Below are 20,916 nucleotides of genomic sequence, written 5' to 3'. Positions count from 1 at the left end.
ATATATTAAAAAGTGCTACCAGCCATACCTCCGTATCTCTAAAAGAAAAATATCAAACCTTATAGGACCACTTCGTGTCTGTCGTCAAGACCCTTTTTCAATCAGTTCGATGAGGAATTGTATAGCCACCTTTTACTTAATATATCATGGGTCTTTAAGTCTCCTTTTTACTCTCTTGTAACACCAGAGGAACAGCAAGAGCATTACCGACCTTAAAAAGCGTCGAATAAAAGCATAAATAATATAATTTGAATTCGAACACCGAAAAAATATTTGTACGTGGCGGGCGAGAATTGAATCGAGGGCTCCGGTGGTGACTCAACGGTACAACTTATTGTGCCACCGACACTTATTAATATAAACTCCGTCTATTAAAAACAACACGTTGAGTTATTATTAAAATTGATCATTACGATAGTTATAAAATTGTGAGATGACTATTAATATATCTATCCTGATTATTGGTCACGTAGCTATGAGGCTGATAATGAGATATTAAATCAGTGGCGAAGGCGTAACTGAATACTGATGTATCGCGATAATAAACAGTAGTTAAAAATAACTAAAAAACACGCTTTTTATACAAAAGCGAACTATAAAACAGAAAATATTTCCTACTTTTTTGTGTGGTTTATACAAAAGGAACATGTTTTTATAAAATTTCCTAGTATTTGATAAATCAGTTAAAGATAAAGGTTGAAATAAACATCATTCCCTGCCTTATAGACGATAGATGAACATTATATAAATTAACAAAAATCTTATTTTGCAAATTGAAAAATGGAATAACTTTATCAAATTAATGTATTGTCATCGGTCCTCAATAAATGTGCGAAGTTTGAACGAAATATGGCCGTTTAAAGTGAGTAAAAATCGCGCCCAAGTGTGTCGGTTACACATAAACATACATACAGGTGAAGCTAATAAAAAGCGTGTAAAAAGCAACGTCGACTGATATAATCCAATTTACAGCATGAACAATTATTAAGTACTTGCGCGAATCCTCCGCGAATTGTTGTTGAAAGGCTTTAAGCCTAAGCTTTATTAGCATTTAGGTACGCAAACAACCTCAATGAGTATAGCAGATCATTAATGCACCCACGTCATCGAGCCATAATAATATAACACATGATAATAGTGATCATTCTTTGTATTGTTCCGCTTTAGGACGTTAATTGAGAAGCCTCCAAGGTTCCTCCTCATTACAATCAGGCAATTGACCTAAAAATTGTTTTATAATAAAAATTGTAATTGTTTTTTTTTATGAAAATAAGGGACGAGACTAGGAGCACGTTCAGCTGAGGTAATTGATACGCCTTGCCCATTACAATGCAGTGACGCTCAGGATTCTTGACAAACCTCATAAACCTCTGAGTGGTACTACAATTGCGCTCGTCTCCTTGAGACATATGATGTTAAGTCTCATTTGCCCAGTAATTTCACTAGCTACGGCGAAAAACAATAATGTTTATATATTAGTGTTTCACGGCAGAAATAGGCGCCGTTGTGGTGACCCATAATCTAGCCGGCATCCTCTGCAAAGGAGCTTCCCATTGCTAAACTGTTTGTCCGTTACTATAATTTTGATTTTTATCGTAATTTTTTAAATTTTAAGAAAGGTATTGAAGGTAAAGGCGAGAAAGGTAATTATCCTTTGAGGATAATCCACCACTTTATTGCTTAAATTAATATAATTGACACAAAAAAGCTCAAAACAACGCTTACGAGGAATTATTGCTAACTGTACTTCTAGGTCATTCGCGTTCTTTCATTTCGTTGACAGAGTAATATATTAACAAAGTTCTTTGTTATATTTTTCATAATTGACTTATAACGCATTTCAATTCAGTTTAAGAAAGAATAATCTACAAATTCTAGCAAAATTATCAAACCTCATAAATGAGCTCTTAATCACCTTCATGTTTTTTTTACATCCCAATTCATTGCCGACAGGAAAGGCGAGTTAAAATACGAAAAAGCGTAAGAAATAAAATTCGAACGAATTTCGACCTTAATTCAAAAACGTAAATCAAATCGAGTAAAGATTATTATATAGCAAAGGAAATATGGACGAGAAACTACAAAGCAAAGGTGGCAAAAAGTGATATTCGTGTGCTGTTTCACCAAATTGGTGTGAATCAGTTTTAGAAATAATAGCCCGCCTCTAAATTGTTAGTATAAAACATTTGTAATCTGTTTCAATATATCTATCCCATTAATACTCTAAAAGAATCGTGCTTCTAAAACACGAACACGGTTAAAAGCTGCTGTTAACTATAAAACAAGTAGATACTTGGTCCGAAACATAAAATATCATAGACTGGACAAGTTGCGAGTCTTGTAGAAAGTATTTATTTTTAAATTGTTGCGAAAACCGAGATAGAAAGGAAATAAAGAACTAAATGAAGATTAACTTTTTTGATATTTATCTATTTATTATTAATTTAAACGTTAATAATTAAAACGTTTTTTAAATTAATTTAAAAACATATGAACTGTTAAAGCACTGCTTCAGAAATAAAGTAGCTGACTATCACATAGAATTTAAAAAAACACAACATGGGGAGTCGTAATCGATTATTTAATTTGTTTACATGACGTCAACTACACTCAGCGGCACAATTAGGTAACCGCCCACCCTTTTAAAGTGGCAAATTTTGATGTTATCGCAGTTGTAAGTTATTGGGCATAAATAAGTCAAGTGTGAAAGAAATGTAGTGACGAAAAAATTACAAACTACCCACTAAACTTTGTTTTCTTACGCATAAGTTGTGAATAGGATAAATATCGAACTTCGTCTCATAATCGTTATCGTTGCCATACTGCTAACATTGCTTCAGTGGCATTAAAAGTAAACAATTTGAGTTTGTTTTGGTTTCGTAACTTAAAGCTAGTGTTTGGACATCACAAAACATGCCATTTGATGCTAATTCAGTGGCGAGAGCCGTCGCTCTTATCGACGAAGGGTTTAGTCAGCGTTACGTGGCGCGGAAGCTTGGTGTCGCACGTACCACCTTAAGGGATGCAGTGAAACGGTTTCGGGAAACTGGCTCTTATGTGCGAAGACCAGGACAGGGCCGAAAAAGATGCACCTCCGCTCGTGACGACCGATTTCTTGTGACCAATGTTCTAAGAAATCGGTTCACTACATCTGTTGGGGCACGAAACCAACTTCGTGAGGTTCGCAATGTTCAAGTGAGTGAAAGAACAGTAAGAAGAAGACTAGGAGAGAATGCCCTTGGAGCTTTTCGACCATCTCGAGTGCCACAATTGCTCGTAGGCCACCGGAGAGAAAGACTTCGTTTTTCCCGAGAGCACGCCGAATGGAATATGGAAGAATGTTATGTTTACTGACGAGACAAGAATATGCTTGCACGGTCCTGACGGTCGCCAGCGTGTATACAGACGCAAGAATGAAAGGTTTGCACCATGTACTGTTGTGGAAACAGTAGGTTACCAAGGTGGCTCTATCATGATATGGGGCGGCATTACTTACGAAGCACGCACCGACTTGATTATCTTCGAAAGAGGTGGAATAAATGCTCAGAGGTATGTAACAGAAGTGTTGGAACCTCATGTAATGCCATTTGCTCCATTTATTGGCGAAGATTTTTTATTAATGCAGGACAACGCTCGCCCCCACGTTGCTAGAGTTGTTACCGCGTACCTGGATACCGTCGGCATTCGAAAATTAACATGGCCATCCCGGAGCCCAGATTTAAATCCTATTGAACACATATGGGACAATTTAAAAAGACGTGTTCGAAGCCGCATACCAGCTCCAACCACCATAGATGAATTAAAACAATCCGTGCTTGAGGAGTGGAAGAACATTCCACAACAACAGATCAAAGATGTCATCGACAGCATGCCAAACCGTTTGATGGAAGTCATGAGGGCTAGAGGTGGAAATACGCACTATTAGAATTCATTTATTCAGCAGATTTTTTATTTTTAAGCCATTTCATCACATTTGTTAATTTACGGTAAAAGTATTTTTCAGACTTTTTTTATAAATAAACGTAATAATTAAAAACAATATTATCTTTCATTTTACTTCAATATACCTACGTTATAAAATAACATTCACAAGTAACGCCACGATTTTTTTTTAACCAAAATCGTAAAAAACTGTGTAGTCTCTTCGTACTGCACCTTATCTAAAGACTCTTTCAACTCCTTGCACTACGGTCACCAACCGCAATTCTTCGAGTTTCGCGACAGCGTTTTATTAGTAAACTAGATAAACTTACTTCCACTGAGAGGTGTGATCGCCTTCTCTCCGTCGTGCTGAAACACCTGTAGCGTCGCGACCGTCGCCTTGAGCTGCTCGTATTCCCGTGCCATTTGTTTCTGAACCTGCAACAATTTCGCAAATTTCAAGTATTTCTTAGATAAATTGTCACGATCAATGACTTTTTATACATATAGAGAAGTCACCTCGTATAAAACAAATCTAAAATATGGGACATGCCAAACATTACACCATAGTAAGCTTCGACTGCTATATACTACATTGCCGCATTTACTCCAGTTGTTTAAAATATTGCTGGTCAATAAGCAGCAACGAAAAACATTTATTCAGTAAAGTTACGTATGGTGAATTTAGAACCCGGTTCGGACAGTGACAGTTGACACATGGCTAACGAGAAAAGTGTGCTTACATTGTCTTACGCACACGTTTGCCGTTCCGATATCAGACTGCGAATGATATGTCCTTAGTATAGAAGGTCATTGGTCACAACCATTGTTTCGCAGAATAAAAATATGTTAAATGACATATGGCAAATATTATTAATATTTATACTTTATTTAGTATACATTTTTCATTTAAAAAATATTCAGCATTTGCTTATCCATGTATCGTAGCGTGCTTGGATCATTAGCGAAGAATTCGTTCCGTCCGTCGTTCATGAAACGGTACAAAAAATACCGTGAATCGATTACCGGATTTTGAGAGTATAGACTCACATTCGTCTGCCTTAGACTACATCACTACACCAAAAGTAGTCGAACTTTTTCCACTTTTTATAGGATTAAACCGACAAAAGAGGTCACCTGAAGGTTATTGACTCCGCTGCCCATGCTCTCTTGTAACACCAGAGGAATCACAGGAGCGTTGCCAGCCTTTTAGGTGCCACGCTTTATTGAGTGTACCCATGTGGTATCCGTAAGGTAGTTTATTGTCTTGTGTTGTTACTTTAGGTCTCTGAATAGTAGGCGGTTTACCAATGAAATAATTGTTGATTTATTAAAAGTGCGTATAACTTAAAGGTCGACCAATATTCTTGTGATCAATGGACTCTGATTTGCAAGACACCGTTGACAACGGTAGTACCATAAGACAGTGTATTCATTCTTATTCCCCATTACAGCTTGAAAAATTTTGGTTACCTTCTTGTCAGTCAGATAAATAATTTAATTTAAAAAGAAAACCCATAATGATTCTATGCGCAAAGTGTGGACGTCTTTTGATTGAAAAGAAAACAAGAAAATCCAGAGCTGGCAATGGAAGCCTTAATGTTATTAGTACCATTTGCCACTTCATACCTGTGTGAACAGACAAATCTCTTCAATGAAAACTTAAGACTAACTAGAGAAATAGACTTCATTAAAAATATATATATATATATGTTTATTTTTAACACTTCCAAAATAGCACCACGATTTGACAAATTTTTGAAAATTATAAAGGCCATCCTTCTCAGTAAAATTGTTTTTATTGTAGTCTACCATGCCCATTTCCTTCTACCGGCGACACACCAAATGAGAGTTGATGGGTTCCCCAAGTAGGTAAGACCCTCTAGGGGTCGCAAACCACAGATAGAAAAACACTGCCATAAGAATTAGTACCATAAGGGCTTAAGAATATTTCACACGTATATTATAGTAACAAAATGACAGAAAACAAATACAGTATGTTCGCTTGTGGTTTGGATGAATATTATATAAATAATTTCATAACATCTTTCGTAATTTTTTTAGAGATTTGCAATCTATAAAAAATATTACGAAAATTTTACTATATACGAAATTATACTATTGATATTGTAACAAGTCACAACACAAGAACGATAAGGTCTAAGATAACGATATGTCTGCTTTCTGATGGTTTAATGTTTTGAGAAAGCACAGTCTCTACAATGTTTCTTTCTGAAAATTGGTTAAGAGACCGTTCTGTAATTCCAATCAAATAGTGTTTTGTAAACATTTCAACATTGTCAATCACACAATCCAGTGGTAACAGACTCATAAATGAATGAATGAATGAAATAAACCGTTAAGAGGAAGCATTACCAGTAATTGTTCCATACAAACGTTCTACATTGTTTTCTCCTTGGTTTTTAATTCTATATCAATATATTTCAAGAAGATAACACCAATAACGTCAACAATTACGACTAACTAACTACAACACTACTACTACTACAATTAACTAATTAATTATTAAGTTAACAACAACGAATAAATATTACGTGTATTCTATGACTTTATTTTATATTTAATGTTTGTGAGTATTTCCCGTCCGCTTTATATGGGACAAATAATTTCTTAAAGTTGTCGTTAAAACTCAATTTTCATTATAATTATTGCCAACGACTTAACAAAGTATAATCATAAAACACATGCCATTTAATGTTTACGTAACCAAAAAAATATACGTAAAGTTTCGTGGAACTTATTGTTACAGTGGTTAAGGACTTAAAGATTGTCAATGACACTGAAGTAACAGTAGTAACATCCAAGGGCAGGTCCTGATATATGAACCAAAATTTACACAGATGTTATCTGTTGTCATAATGATAAGAATAACGTCATTAATAAAGGCGCCGCAGCTAGTGGAATTAACGGGCTTAAGTTTCTAGTGCCTTGGTGACGAGTGTCACCGCGGTGCTGCTCAGAAACACGCAAACCAATTTTTGTTACCTTTTTTTACACAATATCTTTGTTAAGAATTAGGTTTTTAATAATTCTAACAATGCTAAGACACATTAACTAACAATTGATGCTCTGGAGATGTGGTGCTGGAAGAAAAATTTGCTGGGAGTTTCATAGACCGAGTTTCGCACCAACGTCTTCATTCTCCAAGAACTTAAACATAAAACAACGCCTATCGGTGTTAGTACAGAGTCGCATTCTTAAGTTATTCGGACACGTCTCCCGGCGCGAGAGTGAGTCGCGCCTTGTCGTGCAGGGCACTAGAGGGCAAGGATAGTCGCCCATGCGATGGACCGACCAAATTAATTTGCTGTTGGCGGTCCATTGAACGAATGTACCATACCTGCGACCAGCAGGGAAAAGTGGCGAATGCTCGTGGAGCGAATCACATCTGCCCCAATAGATGTCACTTCATGATCAACGAAGAAGAAGTAACACTGCAATTTAGTGGGCAGTGCGTTTTGCTTACCATCACATGAACGTACCTATAACTCGTCTCGGAATCGCTACAAAATACCACTCGACCAACGACAAGATTAAACGACATAATATCACCCCGTCCCCGGTAGATGTTAGCCCCTGACGGATCTGTATTGATGATTGAAAGGAATGCCGCTTACATTGATATTCCACTCCACGCCAACTTAAATCTTATTATGCCCAAGATAAGATTATATTATGCAGAACGGACGATACAAGACGACCCGTATAATAACCAATTATATAACGACATAGCTAATTAGCTATATCGTTATTGCATTAAGCCATTGCAAGCGATACTACAGAGTCGAGTCACTAGTCTGCAGGACGGGGTCAACAACCGCCATTTACCAGATATTCATATTTCCCCTGGATAAAAGTAACTTGTCGCTTCCGTTCGTGGAAGCTCCGCGTAAAAAACTTAATTTGACGCGTTCATCCGTTACAAAGAGAACAATACTTTTTGTTTTTTTCTTGAATTTCAATTTAATTTAATTATAGCTGACTCTCTTGGTAGCCTATCAATCATATCTATATTACTAGTTTAAAGTATAAATGTTAGTATAAGTATGGTCTGACTTATTTTGAAATAGGCTCATTGTCGAATGAACAAATATGAGTCAGAAATATCTGACGTTTAGATCTCTTCATGTGCCTACTACTGGAGATTAGCCGTCAGCTCGGCGAACTATCGCCCGAACATCCTCCCACTCTGTTGATGTTAGTCCATTCCAAGATCTTTTAGAGCCATGATTTCTGATACTTCAGCTCTTCACTCATTTTCTATTTAGCCCATCTATAGAAGTTGTAAAGGGTCATCTCTCTCATCACGTAAGAAATGACCAAGAAATACTCCTTTCCTTCGTTTGACTGTCTTCAGCAGTTGCTATTTGTTCCAACGCGCGAGTTAGGAATACCGAATTTAATATCTAACAAATCTATTGTATCGGTTATTTTTACGAAAATTTTAAATATCACGGCACTTTGAAAATTTAACTTCGACGTGGCAGCAGCGTTATAATCCTTAATAATACATCTAGATTTCCTAATTTCTATCTCCTTGAATATTCAACGACATCTAAAGACGTGAAAAAAGCTGAGTTGCAGTTGAACGTTACAGCAACATGTTGTCGATAAGCACTTCTTTCGAGAATAATTAAGACGCCCGTCAAATAAGATATTGTTTCCAATAATTCTAGAACATTGTTATTAATAATAATCTACAACATAGATTCTGTTTTTATTATTATTTTATTTTTATTCCAACACGATCTGTGCGTATTCCATGTTTATTTTCGATCAATTCCTCAAAGAATAATGTATCGCATAACAACCCGATTATGAGAATTTGTAGAGAATTTAACGAAGTGTGTGCTGATTTTGATATATTCTTTACAAATGTAGTCATTTTTAAAAATACTCTTTATAAAACTTTCTAGTTTATGTAAAATAATTTAATGTTTAACTAAATTTCGTTATACTGTATTTACTATTGTGTCCACTTATTAATTTTTTATTTTTTTTTACTGTATTTGGTGAATGATGTGTACAATTTTAATTGGATCTCAGGATCATAAAAATATGCTGTACTTGTTATTAGATGATAGTTTTATCTTGTCATCTGTTATTGTACCTACTTGTAAATAAATAAATAAATTATTGATTGAATTCGTTATTAAACTAGGCAAAAACTATGAGTAGAATGGCCTATCAAATATCCACAAGGTTCAAATCAAATTTTGTGCTTTAAATATCGGGATGAGTTTACAACGGATACGGGATAATAATTTTCTTCTTTTTTATAGGAAATCGCCAACTATATGATGTATAACAGCTTCAAGAAAACTAAGCTTCAAGAAAACTAAGTATTTGATGTTAGCCCGATGCTTCAAATCTTAACCACGCGTTCCTGACAATAAGTAGGTACGGAACCTAAAGAGAAACATTATTTGGTATAGTACTGCATGACGGGTCATAAGAACTGATATCTAGTAGTCGGATTGTGTCGTTGTATGCTCAATTAGCTACGTCTGATATATTATGTACTAGCTGACCCGGCAAACGTTGTATTGCCATATAAATTGCAGATTTATTTTCTACTTACTTCACGTTTATTTTATATTTTGGATAATTCACACTATTGTTTTATAAATTATAGCCTGTGAGTTTTTCTGGTGTGTAAGCTATATTATTATGTTTCATCAAAATCCATTCAGTAGTTTTTGCATTAAAGAGGTACAAACATACATCCAGACTTACAAACTTTCACGTTTATAATATTAGTAGGATGCGCTTTTTGTTTATTATTTACATTATTGAGCGAGCTGAGCGGAGCTCCCACCGGGTGACTCCAATTGATTTCTGTGTTAAATTGTTTCTCGGCCATTTCTGGACCGATTTTAAAAATTTTTGAACTCATAGAAAGCTTTCGAAATTTTCTGGGTTATTGTCGAGACAGAATTTTGAAGTTCGACTTGATTCAATTATTAAAAATAATAACAAACATAATTTATAAATTATACTAAATTAGCACGCGCTATTTATATTTATTAAAAAATTAAGCCGATTGATAAAATCTGTTTGAATAATTTTGTTTTGTTTTCGTACACAGACTAAGTTTACCTCGCTTCGCTCAAATATACGCCGCAGCGAAGCGGTACGACGTACGACTGCGGCATCCTAGTATTAATTGTATAAAGTATGTGACATAGACCTCACAGCCAGAGGTGTGTCATTGAAGGTTTTTAAATTAATTTAATTTAACTGTTTTTTGTCAATGATCAACAGGTTGTTAAAACTGTTAAATCGTCAACGGGTTTTGAAAAATCGGTTAATGCATTGATTAATAATTTAGGTTTTTATTTCGTCAATATAATATCAAGTCAACGTTTTCGTTCGCAAATTCGTCAACTGTTTTGAATTAAGCTGTTTTAGTGAGGCATTCAATTTCTTCATTTATTGCGAGTTACGGGCGAAGACGTTGATTGATTTTATTAGCTTATGTTCAACAGGTTTTTTCGTTGAAGAAAAACAGTTAATTCGTTAACGAATATAAAACTGTTAATAAAAACAGTTTATTGATTTAACGACCACCTTTAAACTCACAGCCCGAAAGTGCGTGACCAGTTTAAATTTGTCAATGTTCTTCTTAGTGTTAGCTAGTGGTTTTATATTTAAAATACTAGGGAGCTAATTCCAATAATTTCAGCGTGGCTGACTGTATACGACTTGTGAATCAAAATAGGTTACAGTAACAATAGATTCGCTTTCCTTTTCTATCTTGCCGTATCTCCGTTAGATGTTCTTCTCTCTTACACACTTTGTTTGTCTATACACTAATACAGGGGTGCTCAAGCTTGAACTGCTGGCGATCTACCTGAAAGTTGTTAGACTACAATGGTATTAAGAAAATTTATTTACATTAATTAGGCGTTACTTTGCGGAAATCCATTTATACAAATGATTTAAGTTTTCTTTCGTGTTATTCCGCCAATATTTGTTTTTAAAACAATTCGACACGTGTTTCGCCTCTACACGAGGCATCCTCAGGACTTGTTGTCTCGCCAAAATCTGGCACGAGACTGAAACAAATGAACCGGAAGCCGCTTTTTTATACCCTAGTCCCATGAAATGACGCGCTGTGATTGGTCGGCTGTTGTGACGTATCACCCCCGGAAGAGACACGTAACAAAGGTGATGGGACTAAATTTGTTTATTCATTCAACAATGTAAACATGTTATTTTTGTGTTTTATTATTTCTAATTGCTCTAACACATTTAATTGAAATCCTTTTTCACATGTATGTAAAATATTAAAATTATTATTGTTTCCGAGTGAGTGACCTGACCTGTATCAATTAAGGCGAAACACGTGTCGAATTGTTTTAAAAACAAATATTGAAAAAAAAATATTACGAATTAACACGAAAGAAAACTTAAATCATTTGTACAATTTATAGTATTTTAAATATCATTGTTAGACTACGATCGATCGAGCGTTGGTTATACCATATTTACGCATATTTTCACTAATACATTGCTGGCTACCAATAATTATTGCGATAAGGTATATTTGTTTTGAGTATAAATGATATTTACGCTAAATGAAGTAATTTATTATCTAAAGTATTGCATTCTCTCTTGCAAGTTGCAACACCAAGGTAAAATAACATAATTCTGTATACTTTTCATATGAAGACATCTCATTCTCGATATTTTAGACGTCTCGTCTTTTATGGAGATATGAAGACGGTGATAAAAACACACTTGCACGGACTACTTAATGGATTGCCTTCCGGTATACCTAACTGTTGCAGTTATGGTACCTGATAGGGTTCCTTTAGTTACTATTCGGGTACGGAACCTGAAAAAAGCCACATTCTACTAGGTATTCATGAAACTTTTCTTTCGCTTTCCAACAGAAATTTGTTTGTTGAATACATAGTCTTTGAGATTGTTTTAAACAGGCAAACACGAAGGAAAAGGTGACGAAAAAACAGGTGGCGGACAATATAACCCTAGTCGGAACGCATCTCAAAACGACCTAATCCGTAGCGCACCGCGCTACAACACTAAAATTCTGTTCGACTAATACTTTTACGGCCTTACAAATAAACTTGGTATAAAGTTATAAGTAATGATAAACAAAGAAAATGCAAAATGTTTACAATATCGTTGACAACACTGTCAATACAATGATAATTCTGAAGTTTTCCGAATGACAAGCTGCCTTGCAAATAAACGCGGGAAACCTAATACGTCCAAATAAATCAACCATAGGCAAAATGTCTATTTGTAAACATTTTACATATTCTTGGTTTATGCTTAGTTATAACTTTATACCATTTTTATATTTTGTAAGGCCGTTAGTTTCTATTTATACACTCTACTTTTTCCGTAAGCGAATTATACTATATTTCCTTAACCGGCGAACAAAGCGAGCCAGACCTTGTATTGCGTAAACACGTGGGTGGTTTAAAGAAACAGTTTTCACCCGGACCGCGGTACCTTGACCGAGATTTACTTAGACCGTCGCCTTATTAATATTCAACAATTAATACTTCCCACATTCTAAGTTGACTTAATGCGGGTATTTGAATACTTTAATATTCTTCCGTAACATTAGCAACTAACAACTAAAGCATTACTAACAATAGCATTTAGGATAGTACTTTAAAATGTATATGAATACAAATGAACTAAATATGTTACTTAAAAATCATAAATATTGGTATCTAGTGTAAATGATATATTTTTTTAATGTGATAACCCTCACTTCTGGGATTAATAAAAACAAATTAAATTTGAAAAAGTGGAAGTTAAAAGTAAAAGAGCGCTCGCACGAAACGGGAGAGTTCGGGGGTCGAGACCAACATCGTTCATAACTTTTGTTTTAAATTTAATTGATTCCGGTAAGTTTCATGATCATATGTCAAATCACATATTTCGCCTCTAAACGAGGCATATTCAGGAGCTGTTAGCAAGCCAAACGCTGAAACGAGAGTGAATTTTGTGAAACTTTGCAGATTTTACACTAATGATCATCATTTAGAATATTTTAAGAGCAATGGATTTTCGCAAAATAATGCCTAATTCTATTAATTTGTATAATATTCTGTTAACAAAGTAACTTTTTGTGTTGTGAAAAAGTCGAACAAAGGAACATAGTGATTGCTGTTGACGTTAGTCACCAACGGACGAGATAATGGCGTTGTCCAATAGCACTCACAAGATATTATGTAAAAGTGAAAATAGCAAGAACCGGCTCGAGTACAAATCTCTCAATGTAATAGAGTAATGCCTTGTTTTTATTAGTTCTTCGCCACATGTCCAAAAAGCTACTTTACGAACTGATTTAGCTTCATGATGTTTACCAAGTGTTGTTGCAATATGTTATGTTATTGTCACTCCCTATGGTAAATAATTATAGTACGAGAGCTAGCAACGTCAGGAAAACAAGCATTTCAGGTAGGCCAGTTTTTAGATATCCTATCTCTCTCACTCTTCCGGACGTCATATGGACTATCTGGCTGGCGGAAGTGATTGCGTTCATCAGTGCGCATCCTACCTGCACAGGTAAAATTTCGATTTTTTTTAAATCATTTTAAGAAGTTTTTTTTGTTTTTTATTATTTTTATTGAACTTTCCACAACGTAAATCTAATATTGCCATACATTTTTATTGCTGTTTAAACTGTTCCAGATGCTAATTTTGAATTAATCGAATAATTACCTACCTGCACAGGTAAAATCGATATTTTCATTTTCCATATGACGCCCGGAAGAGTGAGAGAGATATGATATCTAAAAACTGGCCTACCTGAAATTCTCTCTCAAAAACGTTGCTAGCTCTTAGACGATTATATTTCTATTTATACCTACCATCAAGTTGCTTTTTTGGATAGGACAATGTCCACTATGGTGCTTAATTTGCGGTTCTCAACAAATTCTTCAACGTCTAACTCTAACTGTTTTCAGGCGATAAGACATGGGTACCTCCGAAAATAGTGCGTCCACCTACCTACCACACCAGCAACACTTCTACTGTGCTTGCTATGATGTTACAAGAGAGTTCGGGCCTCGGTGATCACTTACCATCAGGTGACCCTTATTTGATGAACTAACCTACAAGTTAATGATGTGCTCTTAATGTAAGGGCTACCTGAAGTTTCTCCATCTTCTTTGATATCGTATACCTCAAGATAATTTTACAGAACAGCGTGGTATCACTGCTCAAGATCCTTGATCGGCGTCCATTATAAAATGCCAAACGCGAATCTAAATTTCAATAATTAATGATTCATTTAAGTCAAAAAATGATTCTAATGTTTAATGTAATTAATTTTATCACGTCTTGACACTCTTTTTATCAATACGCTGAGTGTGATTTGGGAATTTCAGCCCCGTCCACTGACGGGCTTTATTTTTGACTACAATGCAAACCGCTCAAGACACCATACCATCGGGCCAGCGACTCACCCGAAGCACAATGAACACACTTACACGAATAATTACAAATTAAGATCGTAAAACAATAGCCTACACAGAAACAAAAATGGCGTGCGCGTTGTGAGTAAATAGGTAGTGAGTAAGTGGCGTAATTCGCGTCATAGTGCGACCGACTGCATACATACATACAAGCATGGCTATGTAGCCATGCAGCCAGAGGTCAACGGCCTACCTAAATACGGCCCAATAGTGTCACTGTACCGAAGTGAACTTCGCAAATCACAATAGAACAAACGCTTGGCGCTGCTCCAGCTATCGAATTAGACTTTCTGACCTTTAAGGGTTATAAAGCTTATTCTACCCTCCATTTATTTTTGCAAGAAGTACATGATACACAACATCGATTTATAGATATATACAACGATAGCCTGGTCTTACGCAGTAAGTGGAGCCCAACGATTAGGTTTGCGAAAAGATAGACCTGTATAGCCGAGTGGTTAGCGATCCTACCTACTAAGCTAGAGGTCCCGGGTTCGAATCCCGGTAGGTGCAAGCATTTATATGATGAATATGGATGTTTGTTTCCGAGTCATGGATGTTTAAATGTATTTATGTATGTTTAAGTAAGTATATTGTATTAAATATATCGTTGTCTTGTAACCCATAACACAGGCTATATATGTTTAACTTGGGGCAAGATAATTTGTGTAAAAAGTGTGTCCATATTATTATTATATTATAATAGAGATTTTCCAATTATCTGTGTGTATATATTTTGTTCATTACATCAATCCAACCCACACAGAAACATTCGTTTCACATATTGACATAACGGGCATAACGGGTGGCGAATTTGCCGATTTTTCGTCCCTTCCGCTTCTCGACCTCTTACCACACGCATTGTTTTGTTGAAAAATTATGGATAATATTTAAGACTCGCTCTTATTTACTTTACTGAATTAATCATTTTTAACTATTTCTTGCGGACGAAAATTACGACATGAAATTGGGTGAGACTCGGCTGTACCCCTAAACGCGTCAGTCATAGAAGTGGGCTGATATATCTTCATCCGATCCGTAGAACGTTGCAATGACATCCCTGCTCCTAATAATCATAAAGAAACTTAAGATCGTTTTCTGATTTCAACGTAAATTTAGATCTTACAGCAAATCAAATCTTGGCCGATAGAAACGCAGACCTTGTCTATAACACAATTGAATTACCTAGCTTTTAATTGTCCATTAGCATTCTTAATGTTGCAGTTACAGAAACAATGAGAATTTTGATGAGTCTTGCAGTAGATACGTAATATGTTATGAAATATTTTCAAATTCTCATAGAGGTTGAAAATATAATTTGTATAACACATCACAAACTGACTTGAAAAGCCTATCACTGCGCTTTTAGTTCATTACTGTGACGTATGAGACTTAAGGCCGTTTTCAATAACATATCTATCCTTAGTTTAACTTACTAGAGGGAAGACAAATCTATCCTTTTACGCTTACTTACATTTCCTTCTTACTTAATAACCTATCGACATAAAGCATTGAACTGTAACTATATTGGACATAACTATGGATAGATAAGATCTTAAACGGTGACAGCAATCGTGAGATACGTTATTGAAAATGGCCGTTACGATCCGATCCGAATCCAATCCGTATCCGTGAAAACACGGTCCGTAGTAGACGTAGAACTATTTACGCACTAGATCCGGCTTCCGTCATCCGATTTCTTTCCGTCAAGCGTTAGAAATAGTTCTACGACTACACCGGACCGTATTTTCACGGATGCGGGTCGGATTCGGATCGGATATAGTGCGAAAGCGCTCCTAAGCACTCTGCCTTCTTCAACGTATAATGACAGAGCTAGGCAGAATAATATTCGTTCTCTGTTGATTCGAAATTGTCGAGTGATTCGCTGGTGATACGTTTTAGATGGCACGGTTTAAATCCATGCTTGATATGTTCATAGCACGGTCATGATCTTGTAGCGGGCTTGTAGTGGGCAGAATCCTCATCAGGCCATAAGCACCGAACCAGCACTACTTCCTCCTTCGCCATCCACAGATGGATGCCGCTTCGTCACTAGTAGGTTAGCAAAGCACGGTCAAATAAATATGTACAAGCATACGAGCAGTGGATTGCCACCGAGTTGTCCATAAGCCAACTGCGCTTGATAGAGTTAATAAAGTCAACGTATATGTCCATAAAACGTCATGTAAAGGTTTTTTGCACGAAGGTGATCTAATGAGCTATGTGTGACCTTTAAGTTGTAAAGTTACATGACCCTTTTAACCCATCAAACTTTAAGCGCAGTGCTATTCTATGTCAGACATGATTATATGTGGTGGGAATACCGCGCCGGACAAATTTCTACTGCTACTACTAGTAAATTAGTTAAATTTATCAAATGTGTTATTTTCGTATGTTGTGTCCCAGCAGTTTCCCGGATGCAGCTTACTGCGGCCCCATCCTGAACACCAAACATTGTTTATAAATATTTGTATTGGTCGTTGTTTATAAAGATATCGACTTTGTTTACGTTATAATGCAACATTCCAAATAATGCTCTTCGACGTAAATGATAAAAAACACCCATGACTCGGGAACAAACATTTATATTTTCGTCATAAACACGTTCGCATTTATCAAAATTGATTTTACTAATAAATTACCACGGGACAACGAACCACAATTCATTTCAAATAGAACACCCGTGATAAATCTTCTACGCAGAGGTATTAAGTAACTACGCGAAAACCAATATTTAAAAAGACTACTTCAATCGAACAATATACATTATATACACTCTAGACAGTCAAGCAGTGGTGTTGGCTTTGGCTTAGTTACAGGACTCAAAAACTGCAGTGACCGCCTCAATACACTGGGCCTCAAGAACAAAGTGATTCTCAGATGGGTCCTAAGGCTTGCTGCAATTATAGGCAATGAAATAGCCGACGAGCTAGCAAGAGCTGGAGCAAGAGTAGTCCAATATGGTCCGGAACCTATTAGTGGATGCCAACACATCAGAATGCTGTTCCTTAAATAAGCACCTCAATTTGGTCGGAATTCTATAATAATAACATGTTGGTTTTGCCTTCAGGACTGTGAAACGATCTCTCTTACGATCGCGACTCACTAAGGAATAAACTCAACACAACTGGAAAACAAATCTATATTCCAAGTGATGGATGCACCGATACTGCGGTTGGTAACGGCGGCAGGGCCTGATGACGAGCTATAGTATGAGTGGCGAATACAATAGTTCAATCTTAGACGCGGTGTTCCTATGCTTAATAGGGACTTGACTAACAGCCTCCCTTTCCAAATAATAATATTGAAGAGCCGTGAAATGCAGATTGCATGTTTCGGCCTTAATATCTGATTTTCTCCGTTACCGTAAAGTTAAATAAAAATTCGATAGGCAACACTTGCTTGCGATAACAAGCTCAAACTGTGATCAATTCATAATAAGCTAAGTGGGCTGTCAATTTATTATACGCCAAGGTCATTAGTATAACTAACCCTAAGCCTATGAGATATTAGATGAATTTCCAAGTAGCGTTATATTATATGGAATCTATCAACGCCTATCTAATCAATAAAGCTAAGAATTAAAAATAGTTTAGTATGATAAAATTCGATTGTGGCAACGTGTATACCCCACGTGTCACATCAATACCGCAGAGTATTTAACCGCGACGGAGACACCCATCTTCATGAAGCAAAAAAAAACTTTTTTTTTGTGGATTACATGAGCACGAAGGACGAGGCCTGTCACGAGAACTCAACCAAATAACAATAAAGAATATTCATCTACATAATATAATGCAATACTCATCAAATACCTCTACGTGCAATTTGACAATTCTGCTTAAATTTTAAATTATTAATATTATACACATAATTAATAATATATTTTTAAAAGCTCAAAACCTTTAGAATAAGTCTAACTCTATTCATACAAATCAAAGAAGTGTGTGCAATACTTCAAGAACTGAATATCAAAGTAGGATGTTCCGAAATCGTAACAAACAAACTCACATTCGCATTAATAATATTAGTAAGCATATCGATGTACATTTAGGTATGACGTGTATTGCATTAAATATACATAGAAGTCATAGAACAAGCTAAGTCTCATTAGGAGATAGACACACTGAAGAAAGTTCTCGAAAATGTCCTGTACATAATAAATAAAATACTGATTTTTATGAATTTGTTCATAATATTTCATAATATCAAGAATTATTTTGTAAAATATGCTCCTTGTTGTTATTATGAAATTGTGTTTTTTTTTTATGGAATAGGAGGACAAACGAGCATACGGGTCACCTGGTAAGTGATCACCGCCGCCCACAATCTCTTGCAACACCAGAAGAATCACAGGAGCGTTGCCGGCCTTTTTTAAAGGTACCCATGTCGTATCGTCCCGGAAACACCGCACAAGGATTTTACAGCTTTGTAGTACGTGGAAGAAAGCTCCTTGACAACCGCACTGTGGACGACCGCCACGCATCCAGATGGTGGGGAAGATACCCTGACTTGTGGCGTGTCCTGCGAAGGTGGAATTCGGCGGCAGGAATCAGGTTAAACAGCTCTTCGGAACACTCCCCGTGATAAATGCGGTAGAAGACACACAATAAAACGACATCTCTACGTTTGTATATTGGAATTAAAAATAATTTTGGGTCTCCGAAATCTCATCTCTCATGTTGGACTAAACTGCACACCATGAGGTAATCACTAATCCCCATTAAAATCCGTTCATTAGTTTAGGAGATCACTGGAAACAAACATCAGGACACTGGATTTATATACATATAAAGATAATGACCAAACCTTTTATGGAGGTTCAATAAACAAATTTTGAATAATTTTTAACTATGTTGTATTACTATCCTGATATTTTTTCTACAATTTGTCTAGATAAAATTTAAGTTGATTCAGGTACTGGCAGTCCTATATAACTGTTATCAAAGCGATTGTAACGTGATCGAGCAATGTTAGATTGCGGCGTAACGTAATATTATGCATAAGGCGTCGTCCTACTTGGCCATTCCTCGCACAATTATCATCCAATGCGTTTTCAACGTGCGACTTACTTCAATCACATGCATTTTTCCAATGTATAATTTACCTTAAAGAATCATGAATCGATAATAACTCTGAGACAATCGCGCTACAATTATAGTAAAATATATAATTTTTCTTTAGGACCAGTCTGAGTCATAAATTTGAATTTGGAACAAACTTTTTTAAATACCATGGTGTTACCAGTCCGCTCCTTTGCACAGGATGCCATCTAGATTATGGGTACCACAACGGCGCCTATTTCTGCCGTGAAGCAGTAATATGTAAATATTATTGTGTTTCGGTCGTCTCGTCCCATATGTTCATTAAAAAAAACATATTATTAAAAAATAAAAAATAAGGTCTCAGACATAAAGGGCAAGAGAGGGATCAATGTATTGTTATCGTACGCAACTGTATACGTTGGTTTCGCTGTCTACTTACATGCACGTCAATTATAAAAGTGTATGCAAAAATTAAAAAAAGCTTTGTTGAGGACATTAACTTGATGACACTATATTATATCTAGTATGGGACAAATTATTTATTTATATTAGATCTCTAATAATTAAACACTTCTATTGGTGTACAAATGATATGTTTAGTTTTATATATTACTAGCTGCCTACCCCGATTTCGCATGAGTGGAATAATTTAGAAAATAAGATCTAATTTCACTTTGAGTATGTCATGTATATGAGACAAAAATACTTAAACAATTGAATGAACGTTTCTTAATTTAATTCGTCCCAATTCATCGACGACGTATATTAATCCTTTTTGTAAATGATGATAGCGACTAAAGTTGATAAATCATTTAAAGGGCAATGTATACGCTTTTAAAAAAGCTTACTATAAAATAACGGATTACTTAGATGATAAAAATGCTTGGGAATGAACATGCTGTAACTCTGTTTTAATAAAACAAAATGTGTATTATATTTTTCTAGAGATAAGATAAGTATATGTATTATTTTTACAAACTATATTATATAGCTCTTATTATTATAAGAAACGTTAAATTGACGATTCAAAATGATCAAATATGATTTCAATGAATAAAGATATTTTTGACTTTGACTAGTTTCGGACCATCGGGAGGTCCGAAAGACGATTTAAATAATATCATTTAAATTGAACAGCTAGTATATAAAATAATTAAGTAATTGTCTGATTTGACAGATCAAACTGTAAAATGTTACACTTTTACAGTAAAATAGTAAATTTAATACACCTTGCTAGCGGAACATTACACTGCTGATTTTATGTCTAATAATATTACGGTTGTTGGCGCGACCGATCGCGCGGTACACGCAATAGACTATTCTTCAATTTTTTAAACTATATTCTAAAATTATCGTAAAGGTTGGATAGCCAACTGATATTTTTATTTCCTAAATATAATTCCACTTTACGCTAAAAAAAAACTGTATAATGTGTCGCGCCAAAAAGGCAGCCGCCATGATCGTGA

At 35.5% G+C, this 20,916-nt stretch overlaps 1 protein-coding gene across 1 annotated transcript in view; it reads right to left on the bottom strand.

The window, feature by feature from the left end:
- The window catches only part of LOC126970413 (katanin p60 ATPase-containing subunit A-like 1), a 61,149-nt gene that overhangs the window by 27,701 nt on the left and 12,532 nt on the right, over positions 1 to 20,916 (bottom strand). Inside the window, exon 2 of the mRNA XM_050816257.1 lies at positions 4,254 to 4,359. Within this exon, the coding sequence (XP_050672214.1) occupies positions 4,254 to 4,359 (106 nt within the window). The remainder of the gene's footprint in view (positions 1 to 4,253; positions 4,360 to 20,916) is intronic.

This window comes from Leptidea sinapis, chromosome 21 (genome assembly GCF_905404315.1).
Source record: "Leptidea sinapis chromosome 21, ilLepSina1.1, whole genome shotgun sequence".
In the NCBI taxonomy this organism is placed as follows: Eukaryota; Metazoa; Arthropoda; class Insecta; order Lepidoptera; family Pieridae; genus Leptidea; species Leptidea sinapis.
Note: the sequence above shows the minus strand (reverse complement) of the source record. Positions and strands in the feature narration are given on the sequence as shown.